This window comes from Peromyscus californicus, unplaced genomic scaffold (genome assembly GCF_007827085.1).
Source record: "Peromyscus californicus insignis strain IS unplaced genomic scaffold, ASM782708v3 Scaffold_21__1_contigs__length_65335640, whole genome shotgun sequence".
Lineage (NCBI taxonomy): Eukaryota > Metazoa > Chordata > Mammalia > Rodentia > Cricetidae > Peromyscus > Peromyscus californicus.
Window position 1 is genome coordinate 41100590 of NW_026294514.1, and position 20796 is coordinate 41121385.

A 20796-nucleotide genomic window follows, 5' to 3' on the forward strand; every position below is an offset into this window, starting at 1 on the left:
TTTCAAAATTATTCCTATAGGAATCTCCAAAGCAAAATATGAGTGCTCATTCTAGAAACAGCCTAACTAAAAAAAAAAAAAAAAAAAAAAAAAATACATAAATTCCCTTCTTAAGCTGCTCAAAAAATACCCCATTTATATAGTATCTACCCAGAGGCCAAGACATTATTAACATTTCCTCATTCAATCCTGACAACTTCATGACCAAATGATCTTATCTATTTCTCCTATTCCCGAGAAAGGACATGGAGGTTTCAGAAGGTAAGTGATTTGTTGAGACTAGTGGGGACAATCAAGTACTAAGACCTATCTGTTTGATTCTAGGCACACAGCCTATGCTTGCTGCAAATACCACAAAAAAATCACCCTCCTGAAATAAGAACTAATATTTATATAGGGTTAAAGAGAACATTTACCCCGGGATGAAGACAAAGACATGGCTGGACACTTCAGAGCTAAGCTGCCCGTCTCTGTGGGGCTCTCTAACCCTTCTTCCGTCCTTCCCTCTCTTCCTCCCTCCAGCCATTCCCCCTTCCCTTCCTTCCCTACAGAGTCTGATCTAAGTATTCTATGCAGCCGTATATTGCACTAAATGATCATAATTGTGTCAGATACTGTCTTAGAGAGACGATTAATCACACACATAGACATCAGCAGGAAAAGTGTGATTCCAGTCTTGAACATTCTAGAAATGAGCTACTGTATGTATACGGCTATGAGCTGAGGAAGTGAAATATCACTTAACTTTACCAAAGGATAAAGTATACACGTCTGGTTCCTCTGGCTTTTCACTCTGGAGGAAAAGCCACAGCAGTCTCTGAATGCTCCAAGGTCAATTCTAAAATAAAAACAGGGATCTTTCAGAGACAGCAGACCAACCTAAAGGACCCGACTTTCCAAATGACAATGTGGGCAATTTGAGCAGGAAAATAATGACAGAAATGGCTTAAAATACACTGAATGAAATAAGGAACCTAGAGTTCATATGGAAGTAACTGAAAGAAAGAAGTAAATGGGAAATCGGTGAAAGCTAGTATATCTGCAATTTTTTAACAGTCTCCTTTCTAGACTTTAATCAAAAGGAAAAAAAAAAACCTTAACTTCACAGTGGTAAAGCCTGACAAAGTATACTCACCAAAGAATCAGAGTTATGTATAATCAAACCTGGGGCAAAGCAGAGCCATGTGCCAATTTATGGAGAGCCGTGAGGGCAAAGAGAAAGGAGTCACTTCTGGGATAGCTCCTCAGAGATCCATGACCTGAATCTCCATTGTGAAGAAACAGCCAAGAATCCAAACTAGAGAACATGGGTATCAGAAATAGCCTGTCACTAGATAAGCCCACGGTCTAAGTTTTCAAATGAAAGAGTGTAGGTTTAGGTCTAAAGGGGCATTAAAATATCCCTAACATTGCCATTGTAATCTTGGTAACAAAAAGGTAATCATACTGATCAAAAGTAAATGCCTTCAATGTGCAGTGCACACTACTGTAAAAACCCTTTGGGGAGGGATCCAAATCAAACCAAAGCTTCTAGGAAGAGGAGCTGAGACCTGGAGAGGGAAGATGGGTTCTAATTCTGGAGCCTCCTATCCACAGTGCAAAGCCCTTGTGCCTGCTCTAGGATTAAGTGCTGATCTTCAGCAGTTCCTTCAATCAAGCCGATAGGAGCATCAAGAGCTCGCTCATCTTCTCAGAGTCTGGTGACTTTCTCCACCAGGGAGTGACCACAGTTGTAGCAGACAATGGATACTGCCTCCACGGGGCTCTTCTGTAGGGCAGTTTGAATGCATGAATTGTCTGACGCCTTCACAAGAAGTTCTTCAATGAGGGAAGTGCTTGCTGTGGTGTGCACTTTCATCTGTTAAGGTTCTAGTTGTAGTATAAAGATCACCAACATAAAACAGGCTTCATGGATACGGGGCCTGCCCCATCCTTGTGCTTCACCGGGCTCCAGTCAATGGTCGGCGGCTCCAGGAAGAGAGCGTATGTGTTTCTTTCATTGGACGCACATTCACATCCCCATTCATTCACCTAGAATTGGCAGGATACCACAGAGAGGGCTGGCAGCTAAACAAGTTAGGCACAAAGAGAGTAGCTCGTTTATAAGCCATTAGCAAGGACAGGCAAACGATGGGAAAATATGTACTAAAATTACTTATTAAAGAGTAATACTCTTCATTAAAGTGCACATGAATTCTTCAGTTATTACAGGACTCCCAAGAAAAGTTCATTAATTTAAAATTAAAAAAAAAAAGTTTATCCTCCAGTGAACATCACAGCACAGTGAAATTTAATTTTTTAGGTTCAAAGTAACAAATGCCTAGATATTTAATTGATTATTCAGTGATAGTAAATGCCATCTATATTAATGGGAGTTGAATAAAATAAGATCCCTTTTTTCTCCTTTTTCATAGTGTAACTATCCATTATGGTGAGGAAGGACGTCACTCAGAATGAACTAGTCTCTCGCTAAGGTTGGCAGGTGCAGACATTCTAGTTAATTCCACTGACACAACTATTCTGAAAGAAAGCAGTTATGTGACTGTACCCAGGTAGAAAGTGCTAGCGACCCCAGTGAAGAAATCCAGCATAATAGATAGAGGGTTCCATCTCTGAAGCTGTTGGAATCCCTAAATGAGCAACACCCTCCAGTCCCACAACCAACCCTTGGAAGTGAGTAAAGCACCTCTGTAGTCATATTGATTCTTCTCCAGGCCATCTGGCTAATTAATACTAAACAGCTTTAATACATCATTACATCAGTTTACAAAACAGTAAGTCTTGTGGACCTGATTGGACCTGATTACATGCCCTTTAAAAATATGTCTAACTTTAGAGAAGATACATCATATTATACAACTCAAAATATTTAAAGCCAATTATTTTACGGTATGGGACCTATCCCCAAAATACAAAGACACACATGGGGGGAGGGAAATGTATGAACAGGGTTTGAAGGAGCCATCCAGAAGAAAGACCTCAAGGTGGGGGGGAGTGATTCTTCAGATATTAAGTCTAGACGGCATGTTTTGGATGGCTCACAAAGCGTGCATGCACACATACACACACACACACAGAGAGAGAGAGAGAGAGAGAGAGAGAGAGAGAGAGAGAGAGAGAGAGAGAGACTAAAGGATAGTTCTAAATCACCAGACGAGGGAGATATTATTTGAGAGTTATCAAGGAGAAAGAATGGAGAGAAAAGTGACCAAAATTTCCTGAAATTAGGAATGAGTAGGCAAGGAATGAGGCATCTATGAGTTTATGGTTTGACTATTTGTCCATGATGGTGCTATTTAGTAAGGGACTGCCAGCAAGGCAGGCTGGACATTAGGAACCAAGGACAATATCAGCCTACATGTGCACGTGCAATAGTAAGGACAATAAGAGTATGAAAACATTTACTGATCTGGGAGGGCAATGATTCCATCCAACTGACAGAACTCTAACAACTCTCCACTGGACACCAGTGAGCTAAGCAAGAGGAGTTTGAATGGCATGCTGAGTGTGGAACTGAGATGGTGGCAAACAGGGTCAGTGGATGGCAGGTAAGGAAATACTATACCTGCCCAGGAATGTGGGCTCTGCCTATGAGAGGAGATTAAAAAACACAGAGCACAAAAGAAACAACCTACAATGCTAAATCCAAAGTAGTATTTTGAAGCTTGGCATTAAAAAAAAAAAAAAAGAATACAGGTAAAAATACTGATTCTACCTTAACAAAGTCTGTAATTTAATACACACTGACATGGCAGTATTAACTGCTCAGTTCTGAAAAATGTTCCATGACCATACAATCTGTTAATGTTAAAACAAACTAGGTACAGAATACTTACGTCTATTTCTGCACTATTATAACTGCAGTTTTTCTATAAATCTGAAATCATTCTAAGTCCTCTTCAGCAGATACAGGAAGAAAGGGTATGCCATGTGTCTTACTTTTTCTATGGCTGTGAAAAGACCCCATAACCATGGCAACTTGCAAAAGAAAAACTTTTATTGGAGCTCACAGTTTCAGACGGTGAGTCCATGATCATCACGGTGGGTATCATGACAGCAAGCAGGCATGTATGGCACTAGAGCTGTAGCTGAGGACTTATATCTTGACCCACACCACAAGGGAGAGAGAGAGAGGGATGTGGAAATGGCACAGGCTTTTGAAACCTCAAGGCCCACCCCCAGTGACACACCCCTTCCAACAAGACCACACCTCCTAATCCTTCCCAAACAGTCTCACCAACTGTGGATCGAGCATTCAAAAATACAAGCCTATGGGAGCCAGTATCTTCAACCCATCACACTATGCAAAGAAGCTCTAATCACAGTTGTTTCCAGAGGTTGTTAGTTGTCCTTAAGTAACATGGAGTAAATTCAGTAGCTAAAGTCCTGAAGTATGGTCCCCTGTTTTGTCCGCAGAAAAATAAACTTCGTTGGGGTCCTTTCATGGTCACCACATATTAGAGGAAATTATAGGGAGATTCACTTGGGTTACCACACACCATGAAATTCTTGGGGTTGTTATTCTCATTGACAAAAGAATTAAAAATGGACTCAGCAGAAAGTTTAGTGCAAATTTCATTAAGAGTGTTTTTGAAAAAGAAATCCACAGGACAGCAGAGATGTAAATCTTGGCAGCTCTGTGGAGGAGTTAGATGGAAAAGGGAGGGAGAATCCATGCCTTCTGACTTAGGCATGGAGGTCAGTACAGAGCAGACAAGCAGCCCCACGGCCAGAGTGGTGGGAAAAGAGCTTTGAAGATGGAAAAGGAAGCCCAGAGTGGGACAGAGAACACTGTCAGGTTTAGGACAGCATCCAAAAGAATAAAAAAAGAGATACAAGGAAGAAAACGGATACGTTAGATTTTTCTAAATAATTCAGAAAAGCAGGTAGGCTTGACCCAGCCATATGTTGAGACCACAAGTGACTGCTATAAACACACTCTTAAAATCAAAAACCTGAAGATCACTGTTGTTAAAAATATTAACATATCAAATATTACCATGAGTGTTTATTAAGGTGATTTAAAGTTCCCAAAGAACACAAGGGACATAAATATCTACAGATATTCAAGCCACAATGTTTTTCCTATAAACCATATGCATGAACATTCTTTTTCAACTTTTGTGGTTATAAACAGTGCCACAGTAATCAAGGTTGGCATAAGTGGAATGCACATGTTGATTTCATTAGGAAAAATTCAGTGAAGACTTTCTAAATCAAAGAAAATGTTTATTTAACACTTTCGATAACCAGAGGAAACTCCACTCATGAACCCAGAGCTCATCTCCTCGTTGTATACTGAGAGGAGCCAGAAGTTTAAAGCCCCTGCTAATTTGTTCAATCAAAACTAGTCACTAATTTTAAACTTGTATTTCTTTATATTCTATTGAAATTTGAGATTTTTCAATATATTAATTTTTAGTCACTTTTATCTCTTCAGTTAATAACCTGTAACCTTTTCCAGGTGATGACTGAGATCACAGTACAACTGACGATTTTACCTAATTCCTTTATGTATTAATGGCCTGTTCTCCGTTGTATCTATGAACAATATTTTTTGGATTTCTATTTCTATTGTATTTATTATTATTTTATGTTATATACAGAGTTTAATCTGTGTATGTGTACAACTACATTTTCTTTACAACTTCCTTCATTCGTGGTTTTTGTTCATAAAATCCCCACTGCCCCAACATGCAACCAAACAGTGATTTTTAAAGACACTTATAAATCAAGGATAGAAAAATCTAGATCATTTGTTTCACAAAGAAATTGGGTGTTTTTATTTTGGAGATGTCAAAAATAAAAGGCAGACAGGTCTGAGCTTCACACTTATTGACAAGAATAATTCTCTGACTTTATCACAGCCAATTATTGACAAGTGAGTATTAACGAGTGAATGCTGATACAAGCCTTCTCTCAGGGAGATGGATCCAGAAGAGTTATGTAACTTTTTAGTCACCAGGAAGAATTTTAGCCAAAGAGTTTCCAAAAGAATGAAAACATAAATCCCAAGGAATGACTACTTCAAGGAAAATCTAGTTCGGCCCATCCCCAAGAACACCTATGAGCGTGAAAGAGACCATTAGTACTTTATCAGCAGCTACTTTGCCCAGCCCATCTCTAAGCAATACTGCAGTTTTCTACACCTTTGTCTCAACACCTGCACAGAAGAGGAGGATGATAACATAGAAAGTGCATGCACAGAGTAGAAAGAACTCAGCATTACAGCTTGCTGACATAGTTTCAAATCTTGGATTCACTGACCACTAGTGAACTTTATTCTGAGAAAGTCAAGTGGCACTCGAGGCTCCCTTGCCTATAGCTTAATGTTAGTGGCAAAAGTTAGGCACTCAAATTATGTTATAACAATAGCCAAGGAAGCACACACCAGATACAAAACCGCTACAAAGAATTATGTATTTATATTCAGTATACTTTTCTAGGCACATATACATATCAATGTGTACATACACAATTCTGGTTTTGTTATTATTTTTAAGATACCAGATAAGAGGCTACATTTCTTCAGATTATTAAGGATTCTAAGGAAAAAATGACTATTCTACAATCTATAGGTGGAAAAATCTCCTTAAGATGCTATGATAATATGACAGTGGGAGATAGATATATCTCATTCACTCCATTAAACATGATAAAAATATACATTATATCCTAAAGTCTCCAGATGAGCCTATTCTCAATACAATTAGCAACTAATAGCATGTACAGACATAAAGCAGAGCTAATCCTTCCTCTAAACATTTAGTTATGTTCCAGAAGCAATTAATAATGTCAAATTTGGGGCAGAGTAAAGCACAGCCAGATACTTTTGAGCAGGAGTGATGAACTCCAGAATGAACCAGCAGACAGAGACCAACAACGCAAACCAACTTTCCAGAAAACGGTTTGAGAGAAACAAATCCTTGCACGTAGTCAAAATGCAAGCATACGCTGGAAAGAACTATAGCAAAGGAACTGAAAAGTTTTACAGTGTTCATCTCAGCCGAGTTTTCCTCTTCCGGTGGGAATGATTCAACCACAAAATGAAAAAAAAAAAATACTCAATTTACATTAGTGTGAAAATATAGCTCCGGGGGAGAAATGACAATTTAATAAATATCAACCTATCTCTGAGAATGAAAAAAATGTTGAAAGAACCCTACTGTTCGGGCCACGCACAAGGCAATTTCATTTCTAAAATTCCAGTGTTGTATAACTGAAGTGTATTCCAGCGGATCCGAACATCAAGTTACATAATTATCAAAGTATTGCACCCCGTTCTGCTTGCTCAGCAAAGAACACGACAGGCCTCGGGTGGTAGCAACAGAAGACTATCCACTTAAAGCAACATAATATTTTTATTGTAATAGAAAACACTTTTAAGGTTGCAGATTTTCAATATCGTATTCCAAAATTAAGAAATAGTAAGCAATCTTTTAGAAATAAAATTATTAAAAATACTTAATATTTTAGTTGTTTTTAATCATTTAAAAATAAAAAAGTCTACTCAACTAAATATTTGTGGTATTTTTAGAGCTTTACAGAGGCATATTATCAAATTTATGTACCTTTCTTCCCAGAAATGGTAAAAAAAAATCCTGTTGGATATTCAACTGCATTTTATAGAAATTTTGATAGCAATTGTCTTGTGGAAATAGTCACAAAACGGCAACTCAATTTGTTTATTTAAATTTAAGGCATCTGAAAATCAGAGGAATAGCAAAAAAATATTAATTTAAAAAAAAAGCCATTATCTAAAGTCTACAAATGAGTGAATAACCATGAGGGATACTCAATCTGGATTAAATGTACCATCTCTTCAACATGGCTTCAGCAGGAGTGAACAAGCACAAATATCAGATGATTTAAACAATCTGGGGAAAAAATAGAAGCAAGGAGATGGAAATGAATTCGGCACCACCTTCTATCACTAACGGAGATAGAAACCAGAAATGGCCTCCTTCACAGCTTGTTTAAAAGGCAAATGCATACAAAAATAAAAGCCGCAGAGCTGCATTCCTTAATATGCCTAAAATGAGATGACATTGATAAAGTCTGCACCAGAGTAAGACCCTGAGTAAACTGGAGACAATAGTGCTCTATATTTAAGCTAAGAAGCATAAAACAACAAGAGCAATCTAACCAAATTTTCATGTGAAAGTTGTTCACTGTGAATTGAAACTGTACCAGACAGTGATAATTACCTTGGCTTAAAACTGTGGCACCTCCTCTGGGCTTCTTTTCTTCTTCAGTTTGCCCCTGGAATAGAGAAAATGTGGTTTAGATCATTACTCATGGATAACTGCTTGTACTCACTACTTTCCCTGCTACCAAGCTAAAATACCCGGATGAAGGCAACTACTGAAGGAGTCAACGTGGAGAAGGCATCATGGCAGGATCTTGGGGAAGCGGATCAAACTGCATCTACAGTCAGGAGTCAGAGAACAGGGAGTGCCTGTGCCCACCCAGCTTTCTCCTTCCTGTGCAACCCTACATCCAAGTGTAGGGAATGGTGTTAGGGTCTTCCCTCACTTAACCTAATCAAAATGACCCCTCTGAACATGTCCCAACGGCTGATCTTCTTAATGCTGTCACTCTGAACAACACTGAAAACTGAAGTTTGGAGGGTAGCAAATCTGTGAACACCCATGTAACCCAGGGTTTACAGCCAGCACCTTCCAGTGGGTGCCAAGAGCTGTCCACCGTCATCTCTTCTGGTGATATAAATTCATTCATACGGCCTCATTTGTTCATTGGCTATGTACAGAGAGAGTGAGCTTCCACCGCCTTTAATATAACGGTGGAAACAGGTGCCCCCACAACCCCCACACCTGCATCTGAGAGCTGCACAGTGGTGGTTGACTGGAGGAGGTCTGTCCCCCTCCCCCACCACAAGCTCAGTTCTCAAGCATCAGTACTCAATTAAAATAAGATTAGCTAACTGTAACCACACTGATCATCCAAAATACACAAATGGCTGTAAAGACTCCTGAAAACAACAACAACACAGATTGGATTTAACACACAAAACAAGCCCAAGTGACCAGAGATACGTGGGAGCCTTTCCTCAAGGTCACAGCACTCACCAGATGTGCTGATCACAATTCCCAAGGTAAAGCAGAGCCTTCAGCAAATGCTGGTACTCCAGTTTTTAATTTATGTGCTTATTTACCGAAAGAGAGGCAAGAGCCATTTTTAAAAGTGGGTATCTAGCCAGGCAGTGGTGGTGCACGCCTTTAATCCCAGCACTCGGGAGGCAGAGGCAGGCGGACTTCGGATCTCTGTGAGTTCCAGGATCTACAGAGCAAGATCGAGGACAGGCACCAAAACTACACAGAGAAACCCTGTCTCAATAAAACCAAAAAAAAAAAAAAAAGTGGATATCTAGACATACATCTTACTTATATGGTTTTGGGGCCATACACAATGTATGCTACCTATCAAAAGTGTGTGAAATATGGTTTAAGGGCCATACACAATGTATGCTACCCATCAAAAGTGGGTAGAATATGGTTTGGAGGCCATGCACAACATATGCTACCCATCAAAAGTGTGTAGAATATGGTTTGGGGGCCATACACAACATATGATACCCACCAAAAGTGTGTGAAATATGGTTTTGTGGCCACACACAATGTATGCTACCTATCAAAAGTGTGTGGAATATGGTTTTGTGGCCATACATAGTGTATGCTACCCATCAAAAGTGTGTGGAATATGGTTTTGTGGCCACACACAATGTATGCTACCCATCAAAAGTATGTGAAAAGTTAAAATGGAAGAACAGAATTTCTGCCGATGAGAATCCTCTAAATAAAAGGTGCGGGTGGGCTCTTAATTCATTTTTGGAAAGATGGTTATGCATCCCTCTTGATGAGTTCCCAAACAAATTGTCATCAGAGAAGATGAAAATTTAGCAGGTGATTTACACAAAATCTTTCATAATTAGTGACTGATGACAGAAAATGAGTTGGATGATTTTGTAAACTCAGGCAACAATCATTTCCTCAAGTTTTCCATACCTAAGTTTGGGCTGTCTCTCATCAAGCTGTAACAGAAACTGACTGTCCCAATTGCTTAGGGCTGGCCGGGGAACATAGCAACAAGAAGGGCAATGTCTAGGTAAACCTTCCCATCTGAGGCAACAGGAGTGACAGGTCACCGCAGCGACGGCAGCCTATAAACTAAAGCTCGGAGACTCTACACGGTCATGTCAGAAGCTGTCAACTAAGTCTCAACAAAAGGTCATGCTCATTTTAATGAGAGTCTACTAGTTCTTTAACTGTTAAATGCTATTAATTTCATTTTTATACTGTGGTTTTGGTATTTTTTTTAATTATTCTATTTTCTGGAGCTGAGGACTGAAGCCAGGGCCTTGTGCTTGCTAGGCAAGTGCTCTACCACTGAGCTAAATCCCCAACCCTGGTTTTGGTATTTTTGAGATCAGGTTTATGATGTGAAATGCCATTTGTGCAATAGTAAATCAAACGACCTTAAATATATACAGATACGTGATTGAAGTTTATCAGTAAGTGTTTTTATTTTTATATCAAAGGTCTCTTGAGGGTCACATGTTGAAAGGTTGGGCAACAGCCTACAGTCCTCCTAGGAGACCATGGAGTCTTCAGGAAGAACAGTTGCGGCGATACTAGAAGACCACTTTCCACCCTCTTCTTCCCCTCACCACACCCTTCTCTCTGTCAACCCCCTCCCTCCCTGCTCTTGCTGACCCCATCCTTGAGGGATGAAGCTGTGCTGTGCTCACAGAATACTGTGTCATGCTATCAGGCGACAGTCAAGGTAGTCAGCCAACCAGACTGGAAAGCCTAAAACCTCCAGCCAAGATATACATTTCTCCTTTTCTGCATATTTACCTTGGCCATTTTGTCACAGAAGAGGAAAGCTAATGAATGAGGGGAGCAAATGAAACAGTTCCACCGACAGCATCAGGCTGCCAATTGTTTATGCTGTTATAACTGATGATTCCTGGACGTGCTTTAGCCCAGTGTCTTTCTATATGCATGATTTGTTAAGGTAGTAATGTGTGTTGTGTTTGAGTTCATGGGATTCAACATATATGTGGATAATATTTTACTGTGTCTGTCTGTGTCTCTGTCTGTGTCTCTGTCTCTGTGTCCCTCTCTGTATCTCTCTGTGTCTCTGCCTTTCTCTCTCTCTCTCTCTCTCTCTCTCTCTCTCTCTCTCTCTCTCTCCCTCTCCCCAGGTGTGTGTGTGTGTGTGTGTGTGTGTGTGTGTGTGTGTGTGTGTATATATATATATATATATATATATATATATATATATATATATATATATATATATAATGTTGCAGTGAAAGAAAACATTCCCACCTGCCTTCCTCCATCTGGCTAATGCATGGCATCCTAAGCAGCAAACACTTTAATTAGTTTGTAGTATATATCCTTATAGGATTTTCCTTCTGAAAATAAAATACAAAGACACATGACTACATGTGCTTAATTTCTTGCTCTTGTCTCCAAAAGTATCCTAGGGTAGTACTGTTTTCTCCCAGTATTTTGTTCTTTGACAGAGGTCTTTCCTACAAGGTAGATTTATATAATGGCGATTTACTCATCTCCCATAGCTGCACAGCATTACAATAAATGGGTATGTCAGGATCTATCTTGCTCCTTATTTACAAATATTTAGGTTGTTAGCTAAGTCATCCAGTTTTAGTCAAATTTACAATGCTGTGGTGAAAACCTACAAAGGCATTTCTCTGCACACCTGTAAATTTCTGTGCAATGACTGCGGAACAGCACTGCCGATCTAAGGAGACATGAACCCTTCTGTTGCTAGATACGGCTGAGTTAAGCTCTCCTCAGCTGCTTCACTCCATGTCCACAAGACTGACAAGCTCCTGTTTCCCCATATCCATCTCAAGAGCTTGTGCTATTAGTTGGGGCTTTACTGCACAGTGACAAACTGAGATCTCACTGCAGCATCAGCCTTTGTTCTGTCATGGAGAGGTTAAAGGTCACATTACTGTGTTCCGAGAATTTTGATCACACTGTGTAAAGATATGTCACTATGATTGGTGTAATAAAAAGCTGAATAGCCAATAGCTAGGCAGGAGGTATAGATGGGACTTCCGGGCAGAGAGAGCTCTGGGAAGCAGGGGGGCGGAGCACCAGCTGGACACAGAGGAAACAGAACATGCAGGAGGAGAGGTAAAAGCCACAAGCCACGTGACAGCATGTAGACTAATAGAAAGGTGTTGATTTAAGTTATAAGGGCTAATTAGGAACAAGACTAAGCTAAGGCTGAGCTTTCATAATTAATAAGAAGTCTCTGTGTCATTATTTGGGGCTGGTGGGACAGAGAAACCCATTACATTATTGATTAGAAGATCATTTGTATTTCATGGATAGTAAAATACTTTTCTACCTGTGATCCATTTTTCCCCTGGAATGACTGCCCATCTTTTGATCCTAATAATCTAGGAAAACTAGTTATTTACCTCTGTTATGGTGTGTGTACACAATGCGTGTGTACATGCATGTGTGCACTTTGTTGTGTTTTATATGTAAATTTTATTTTTCCCCAGGTTGTCATTTCTTGTGGAATATTATTTTAAGGTGTGTTACATTTCTTTATGCTGTGGAACATTTGTTTAATGGTGCAAAGCTGCCCTGCATTCTTTTATGTTGCATTTGTTTAACTCTGTGAAGCTGTGCTACTTTGCCTGCCTAAAACACCTGATGGTCTAATAAAGAGCTGAATGGCCAATAGCGCGGCAGGAGAAAGAATAGGTGGGGGGACGGGGAGGGGTAGAGAGAATAAATAGAAGGAGAAATCTGGGAGGAGGAGAAGAAGAAGAAAGAACAAGGAGAGGAGGATGCTAGGGGTCAGCCACACAGCCAGCCATGGAGTAAGAGTGAAATTAAGATATACAGAAGTAAGAAAGGGAGAAAGCCCAGAGGCAAAAGGTAGATGAGATAATTTAAAATTAAGAAAAGCTGGCAAGCAACAAACCAAGCTAAGGCCTGGCATATATAACTAAGAATAAGCCTCTGTGTGTGGTTTATTTGTGAGCTGGGTGGTGGGGGCCCCCAAAAGAGCAAAAACAACCAACAACAATTTCTATTTTCATTTTGATGATGATATATTTTTAATGTTTGTTTTAAGAAATACAATGGCCAAGCCTTCGCTTCATGGTTATTGAGATCTGAGAAAAAGCTAGACAAGCTTCTATATTCTGAGATGACGAGGACAACCTTCCCCTTTGCTTCTCTGTGGCTCCTTCCTTACACTACTTCATTCCTCAGTATCTAACCTGTGCTAGGTGAGAACAGTGAAGTGAAGCCATTGTCTCCAGGGAGGTATTCACGCATCCCTACTTAACAGCCTCCTTCCCTCATTAGCCGTGGAGACCTGTGCATTCCGGCCTATTTCTGGCTTCCTCCTCTGTTTAGTCTGTTTGTCTGGCTATTTGTGTGCCAGTACCACACTGCTTTCATTACTGCAGCCTTATGGCTTCATATGCTTTCTAGGCCACCTAATTCTTTGCACACAATAAGAGAGTTCTGTTTGCGTACAGATTTTAGGATCAAGACGGCCAAAAGCTCAAATTCCCAGTGCCCTCCTTCCTGTCTGTATGATTCCAGGCAGGGAACGTATTTAACCTCCATGGATCTCAGTTTCCTGTGTGTCTTCCAGAAAGTCCTGTCTTCTTAGAGGACTTTCTGAGGACTACAGTCCTGTGGGTAAAATCCTTAGCCTAGCACATGACACACACGGCAGACTTTCAACTAACTGGAGCCATCAGTCACTTGGCCAGACTTCAGCCTGCTAATAATGTATCCAGGGACTTTAAAATTAAATTTGTTGGCCTGTTTGTATTTATTGACTAAAGAAACATGTCTCAAATGAGCATAATCCCTCATGAAAGAAGCATTAGGGGAGAGTAAACAAGAATCTTACAGCCGAGTCAATCTGCCATTTGAGTTCAATCTGCAATTGAGCAATTGCTGTGAGCTAGTCACTGTGGTTAGCTACAGGCAAATAAGCCACAGTGTCCTGGCTGTGTCAGGGGTTCACCTTGCTGAATGGCTAGCAGTAAAATGGGGAGATGGGTTTCCTTGGCTCTCCCATCTCCTCGTAGCACGCCCATGGCTGTGACATCTATGCACACGTGCATGCTCACTGCTGTCCTTCCTACCTAGCCTGAGTTCTCCTTTGTGCTCTCCGTAAATGCCACTCTAAATATAGCTTCCCTGTCATCACTCTGCAGTTCCTGCCCCATGTGTCCCCTCACTCCACTAATTCCATACCAGAGGGACCATTCCCAGTCACCAAAACAACTGCCGACAAGTCTGTACCTACCTCCCTTTGAGTTTTCATGCACAGATCCAAAGCCTGACACCCCATGATCACCACAGTGAGTTCATTAGTTTGCACTCTAAACCCCTTTGCTTCCTCAGCTCCAAATTCCTGACTCACAAGAGAGCTTCCTGCCCTGATATCCCAGCAGTTCAAGATGACCCCAATGAGTCCCCCTGCTAGGTGGTAATGTGACATGGATCACATGGCAAAAGCCACTCTTCTGGCTGTACAACAGGATACGACTCAGCATATGGACTAAGAGACTCTACTGCCAACTTACAGGATGTGGACCACCATATGGAAAGAGTCTGCCAGCGAACCATGTAGCCTCAAGAAGCTGAGTGAATCCTGCCTGACAGCCATTGAGAAAGTCAGTCCTCCAGCCTCAAGGAACCATGCCTGTCACCAACCATAGGCACCCAGTGATGACACTAAGCTCCAAGGAGGAATCTGGCCAGGTCATCACGGTTGTCACCCTGAGATGGAACAGTGAACATAATCAGTCCATGCCCCGACATTTCAGAAACTACACAATGATAATAAAAGGACGTTTGAGCTGCTACATTTGAGGCATTTTGATACACAGCCATGGAAAGCATCCTCGGTCCTACTTATCCCCTAGGCATCAGCCCAGCAAGCATCCCAGCTTCCCTCTTCCTTCCCTCCAGCCATAGGAGCTGGTGAACCTTCTGATGCCCAGAGGCACCTTGTACCAACACCTGCTGTTGAAACTGCACTGTACCCTCTTCATCTGTTCCTTCCTTTCCCCAAGTCTGGTGAGCAACAACACAAGGAAGACAGTGTCTGAACCATGTTTCATTCCCTGGCACCTGGTGCACTTTCCTTTTTTGGTTTTTTGTTTGTTTGTTTGTTTGTTTGTTTTTCAAGACAGGGTTTCTCTGTGTAGCTTTGTGCCTTTCCTGGAACTCACTTGGTAGCCCAGGCTGGCCTCGAACTCACAGAAATCCACCTGGCTCTGCCTCCCGAGTGCTGGGATTGAAGGCGTGCACCACCACTGCCCACCTTTCATACCCTGGTGCTGAGTCCAATTCCACAAGTACTCGCTGAAGAAAGGGATGAAGGCAAGGCTCAAGAGCAGTTCTCTTCTGCCTGGCAGACGTCACATCCAAAGTCACAATGGATATCTTTGTGCAATTAATGAAGCAGCAACTTAATAAAAGGTACAGTAAGTCAAGGCCCCTCCCACTTCCACACACATGCAAATCACCTAGGAATCTTGCCAGCATGCACATCTTGGTGTGGGAGGGGTTGGGGCTGAGATTCCCATGAGGCTCCACACGGTTTGTCAGCTCCTGCCAAAAGCATATGGATGACCTCAGAGCTATGGGCATTTCATCTTTCACCAAGGCAAGGAGTGGGGGCAGGACGGGGGTAATCCAACCACAACGACCTCTTATTATTCTCCATCCGCGATGAACACCCAAATCAGGCCTAATTCTCTACAGTAGCTCTTTATACCAGTTTGAGCCCTCTCCGTTCAGTTAATATACAAGAAATTTGCATAATTCAAAGCCGCATAACTCTCTTCTACAGCAAAACAGCAGTGGTGAAAGACACAGGATTCAAGAGCTGATTATGCTCATATGGCAGCTGCTGGAGCTCTTTGACAATCACTGTATCATTCAAAAGTGAAATGAAATCTCTAATATGCTATCTGTCACTTGGCGAGTGGGTTAGGATACTTGGCTCGCACATTTATTTGCTATTGAAATTCTGCCTAGAAAGAAAAGGAATAAAAAAATAATAATATTACCTCTCACTCTGGACAAACATTACCCACGCTCCCTGTGTCTGTATAGTCTTTAGATAAAACAAGGTTTTGGATATGCTGGCACACACAAACATATATATGATTTTTTTTTATTGTCAGAGCAATTTACATTTATCTTATATCGTCCTCATTCTATTGTTTTAAACTACTTAATACCATATGTCAGAGCCAAAACATGCTGAATTGGGGGCCAGGTAACCTAAGGTCAAATCCCAGCCTAGCCATGAATAGTTATTTACACTTAAATGACTGGTTTATATTCTCCAGACCTGAGTTTTCTAAAACTGGATTTTCTATTTTTTTTCTAAAATAAAGTTCTCCCTGGCTCTCAGAGCTTTAATATTCCTCATTCCTGTCTGGACTAATTAATTATTTTACAAAAATAATAAATCTACACTGCTATTAATGAATGCAGAACATACTTTAAAATGTCTTCTCCCATTTGGGAGAAGCAGAGAAATCAGCACAGTCCGAAGAAAAGAGAGCCAGGATTGTGACCTCCCAGGGTTCAACTTCAGTTCTAAAAACTCAAAATAAAGCTGAGTCATTAGGAAAACAAGAACAGCATCCTGGGGGAAGTAAGTGCTAAAAGCTGAAGAAATATAAAAGTTGCTATAGGACACTCCCACTAACAATTGAAAAACCTATCATTTGAGAAGCGAGGTTTGGTGACAGTGAAATGAGCAGTGTGACTGGACGTACTGTTCCCTGCTGGTAGCCTGGGACACATCCTGTGCCTTGAGGACAAATTTCAGTGGTGATCTCTAATTAGACAGTGCCTTTGTGTCTGTCTAGGGGTTCCAGCCAAAGCTCTTAGCTGCTCATATGCCTATAGTGCCCTTACTGAACCTCTGTTGCTGGACAAAGGTCCCTGGAAGGCTGGAGGGCTTTTGAGAGCCTTGGGGTCCCTGCTCCAGCAGCTGACACTTGCCTCAGGGTAACACATGCTGGCTCTGTGAACTGCAGGAAATGTGGATTTCTGATGAATAATTTCAGTAACAAACTGCTACTTGAATTCTATCTGCTGCTTCAAACACAGTTTTCAAATTCTTGTGTGCTCTGATCCCATGTGGGATATGAACCAAAGATAAATGAAATTAACCAGTGAGAGAAATAATGTAGGAATATATGGGACCCTTCTCCACTGTTCTACTGAAACATTATTTAATCAAAGAAGAAAAGGACTTCCATTTGCTCAGATACTTGGTAATATGGCTACAGTCTCCAGAGGAGACCACTGTTCAAAGGCTTATACAAAAGCAATGGCTGACATCTCCAGTAGTTTACAAACATCTTCTTTCTGCAGTCCATCTGTAAATTAATTCAACTGATCATTGGAAAATGGCATCAGTCTTATTTGAGGCCATAAAATGGTAAAGAATTAAGAACTACCGGGGAAAAAAGAACAGGAAACAAATAACTCCACACTCAGCATTTCCTCAATATCCATTTAAGGATGCTAATAATGAGATTTCATTTCACCCTGCAAAAATTGAGGTCAACCATGGCTCTCTGGCATCCTTACTCTAAGGCCAGTGGCCACTGTATCGAGTAACAACTTCTTCAGCTATGACATGAAGATTAACTGGGAGGGACTACCCAGTCCTGCCCTAAACATCTTACAGTCTCATTATTCACTAAACCTTCAAAGTTTAAGACTCAATATTTAAAGAGGTTTGCTACTTTTGAGAGGTCTGAAGGAGGAAGTATTCTGATGTTTACTCTAGATTTTATATTTTTATATTGTATATTTTACATATACAATTAGAGGCCATATATCCTATTCTTTATTGTTAAGTAAAATATCCTTTAAAATTTTGAAGCTCATATTTGGGGGGAGTGCAATTTAAAATTATATAGCCTATATATTGTCTTGAGGTTACTGAGTCCAAAGCACCCATATATACATCAAGCATCTATAAAATCACTTTGAAAAAAAAATGTTTAATTTTTCCAAGTCACCTTTTGCCTATACTAGGCTAGACAATTCGCAAGGTGCTGGGTGGAAAAAGCTAACAAAGAGGACTTAAAATGTCACTGATCTTCATGCCAGATATTGGCAAAAGCAGGGTGCAACAAGGAATCTCCAGGGAGCAGAAAACCTCCCCTCTTTTGCTTCTTCCCGAGCACTGGAACTGGAGCAGAAACACAAGGTCACTTACACCCAGGACCCACATAGGCAAAGATGGAGGATGTGTAATGACGGCCACGGGAAAGATCCACCATGGCAGAGACCATTGCAGAAAGGATAAACCAATGTGACCTTTCGGGAAGATGGTGCAGAAAGGCTGATAAATCCCTTTAACACAAAAATTCTCCTGATAAGATTTTTACCTGTGGATTGGGGACAAAAGTATCCAAACATCTATAAGGTACATAAATAGGAATAGTGATTGTAACATGTATAACCACAAGAATAAAAGCAAAGTCAATGTTTACAGTAAGACACTTACTTGGAAAATAAATCCTATGAACTTCTGGGTAAGATGATGAGAGAATTGGAATATGAAAAAGGCACGAAGAACTTTAGAAGCACAGGAAGGAAACAGCAAGCCCCCAAAAAGTCAGGAGAAAAAGATTCATGACACAGAGACATTAGACCCAGCTTCAGCCTTGCTGGCCCCCGGCAAGGGATGTGGTTGGAGGAGTGGCAGAAAAAGTGCTTCCAAAAAATAAGTCAGGCCAGAAATGGGCAACCCTGTCCTCAGGTCAACACTGCAACAGTCACACTCAGCTGTGTTTAGTGACACAGTGGTTCTTAGAGCAGACAGGCTGTGGTGAAGAGCAATGTCACTTGTCATTCTGTGACTCAAGGGAGGAGATGGCCAGTGTTCTGACACAGAATCTACAGTTCCCTGGGAACCGGACCTATCAGCAGAGCCTGAATCAGGGAAAAACCACAGGTCAGTGAGCCTCAATTTTCTCTGTTCATCTCCTCAACGAAGAAAGGCCCAATGAGGTAGTTATTGAGAGCATGGAGACAGGAGATTGCTCACAAACCTCAGGGTATATACACAGGAGGCTCAGCTTAAGCTAGAATAACCATGAGGAAAAAATAGTCCTGTCTCTTTTGGCTTGGAAAGCTCCCATCAACCAAGAACAATGCTGTAGTGTGATAGCTCTGAGCATGACCCCAGTGAGTAGCCCCACAGCTGTATCCCACAGCAGGGTGATTAACACTCAAGTGTTCTTGAAAGCATGAAGACAGGCCCTCTACCTGTGCCAATCTAGTGTTGTGGTTACTTCCCACTTTCCCTGTGTAGTGGAGCCATCCCCCAGCTAAAACATTAGCCTCTCTAGGGGAAGAGTTTGAGGAGTCTTGGAAGGGTGAAACAAACTGAAAAAACCACAATGTGTAAAGCTAAGTGTGGCCAGCAGAAGCCCATGGTATATATACAAGGAAGGAACGCTCCCAACATGAAGACAGTGCTGAAGACATAAGCCAGCTATCCAATACAGACTCAGCCAGAGTCTGCATAAACAACTAGAAGGGCAGAGGCTACCCATTCAACGGACCTCCACACACACAACTGTAGTCTCCAACTTTCAAAGGACCAGAATGGAGCTGCCACACCCATCTCATCTTGTTTAAGCCTTGTGATCTTTTTATCCTAGTTCATTACACTTTTGGCATTACTTATTGTATTTATAAAATGTTTCTGGTTTTATTTCATATATATATATTATACATAAGCATATATGCAAATGATAACAAACAATGAAAAAGGAGGCTATTAATTTGAAAGAAAGCAAGGAGAGGTATGTGAGAGGGTTGGCAGGGAGGAAAAGGAAAGGAGAAATGTTATAATTATTATCTCAAAAAAAGTAAAAATAAAATAAAATAATGCTCCCAACAAAATAGAAGAGATATCCAAACAAAAAATGATCAGATTGCAACACAAAATTTAAAGGTCAAAGCAAAGTTACTCCTTCAGAAGGTAACTCCTTACATAATTAACTCAAAGACACTGAAATGGGTAAATATCAGATGGCTATTTCAAAAGTTCAAAAAAAATCAGCAAGCAGATTGAGATTTTAAAAAGAAAACCAGAAATATTGGAAATGAAATTTCAAAGAAGCTAATTAAAGAACTGCAGAGTAAGGCATCATCAACAGACCCAACCAAGAAGAAGAAAAAGCATCAAGATTGGAGGAAACACTAGAAGCCTCAATAAGGAAAAACAAGTGAACATGACTTCAACAACCAAGAACTATGCCAGCCAATCTAAGAATCCTTGGGATAGAAGAAGGGGCTGAGACACATAGGAAGGGCAAAGATAATTTATTCAATGAACTTAGAACAAAAATTTTCCAAAATCTCGAGAAATAGGCATTGAAACACAAGAGGCATTTAGAAATTCAAATAGACATGGCCAAGAAGAACATCTCTACAATATAATAAAAATGTTAAAAACACAAAGTAAAGAAAAAATATTAAAAGGTGTAAGGGGAAAATGTCAGCACACAGAGGCAAACAACAAAATAACACCTTGTTTCTCATTTGAAACCTAGGACAACGTGTAAAGAGATGTGTCAGTTATTGAAAATAAATAACTGCCAACCTAGACTGCTATACCCAGCAAAACCATCCTTTTTTATTTATAAAGCTATGAGCATGTTTTGCCACCACATGTTACCTGTCCAAGGACTGCATG

At 40.6% G+C, this 20796-nt stretch overlaps 1 protein-coding gene across 2 annotated transcripts in view; it reads right to left on the reverse strand.

The window, feature by feature from the left end:
• L3mbtl4 (L3MBTL histone methyl-lysine binding protein 4) overlaps positions 1-20796 on the reverse strand; it is a 448777-nt gene that overhangs the window by 340068 nt on the left and 87913 nt on the right. The window contains exon 3 of one of the 2 annotated variants that reach the window (XM_052750167.1): positions 8208-8262. In XM_052750167.1, the coding sequence (XP_052606127.1) occupies positions 8208-8262 (55 nt within the window). Of the gene's footprint in view, positions 1-8207; positions 8263-20796 lie in introns of those variants that run through there. The other variant, XM_052750168.1, reaches the window with a different exon arrangement.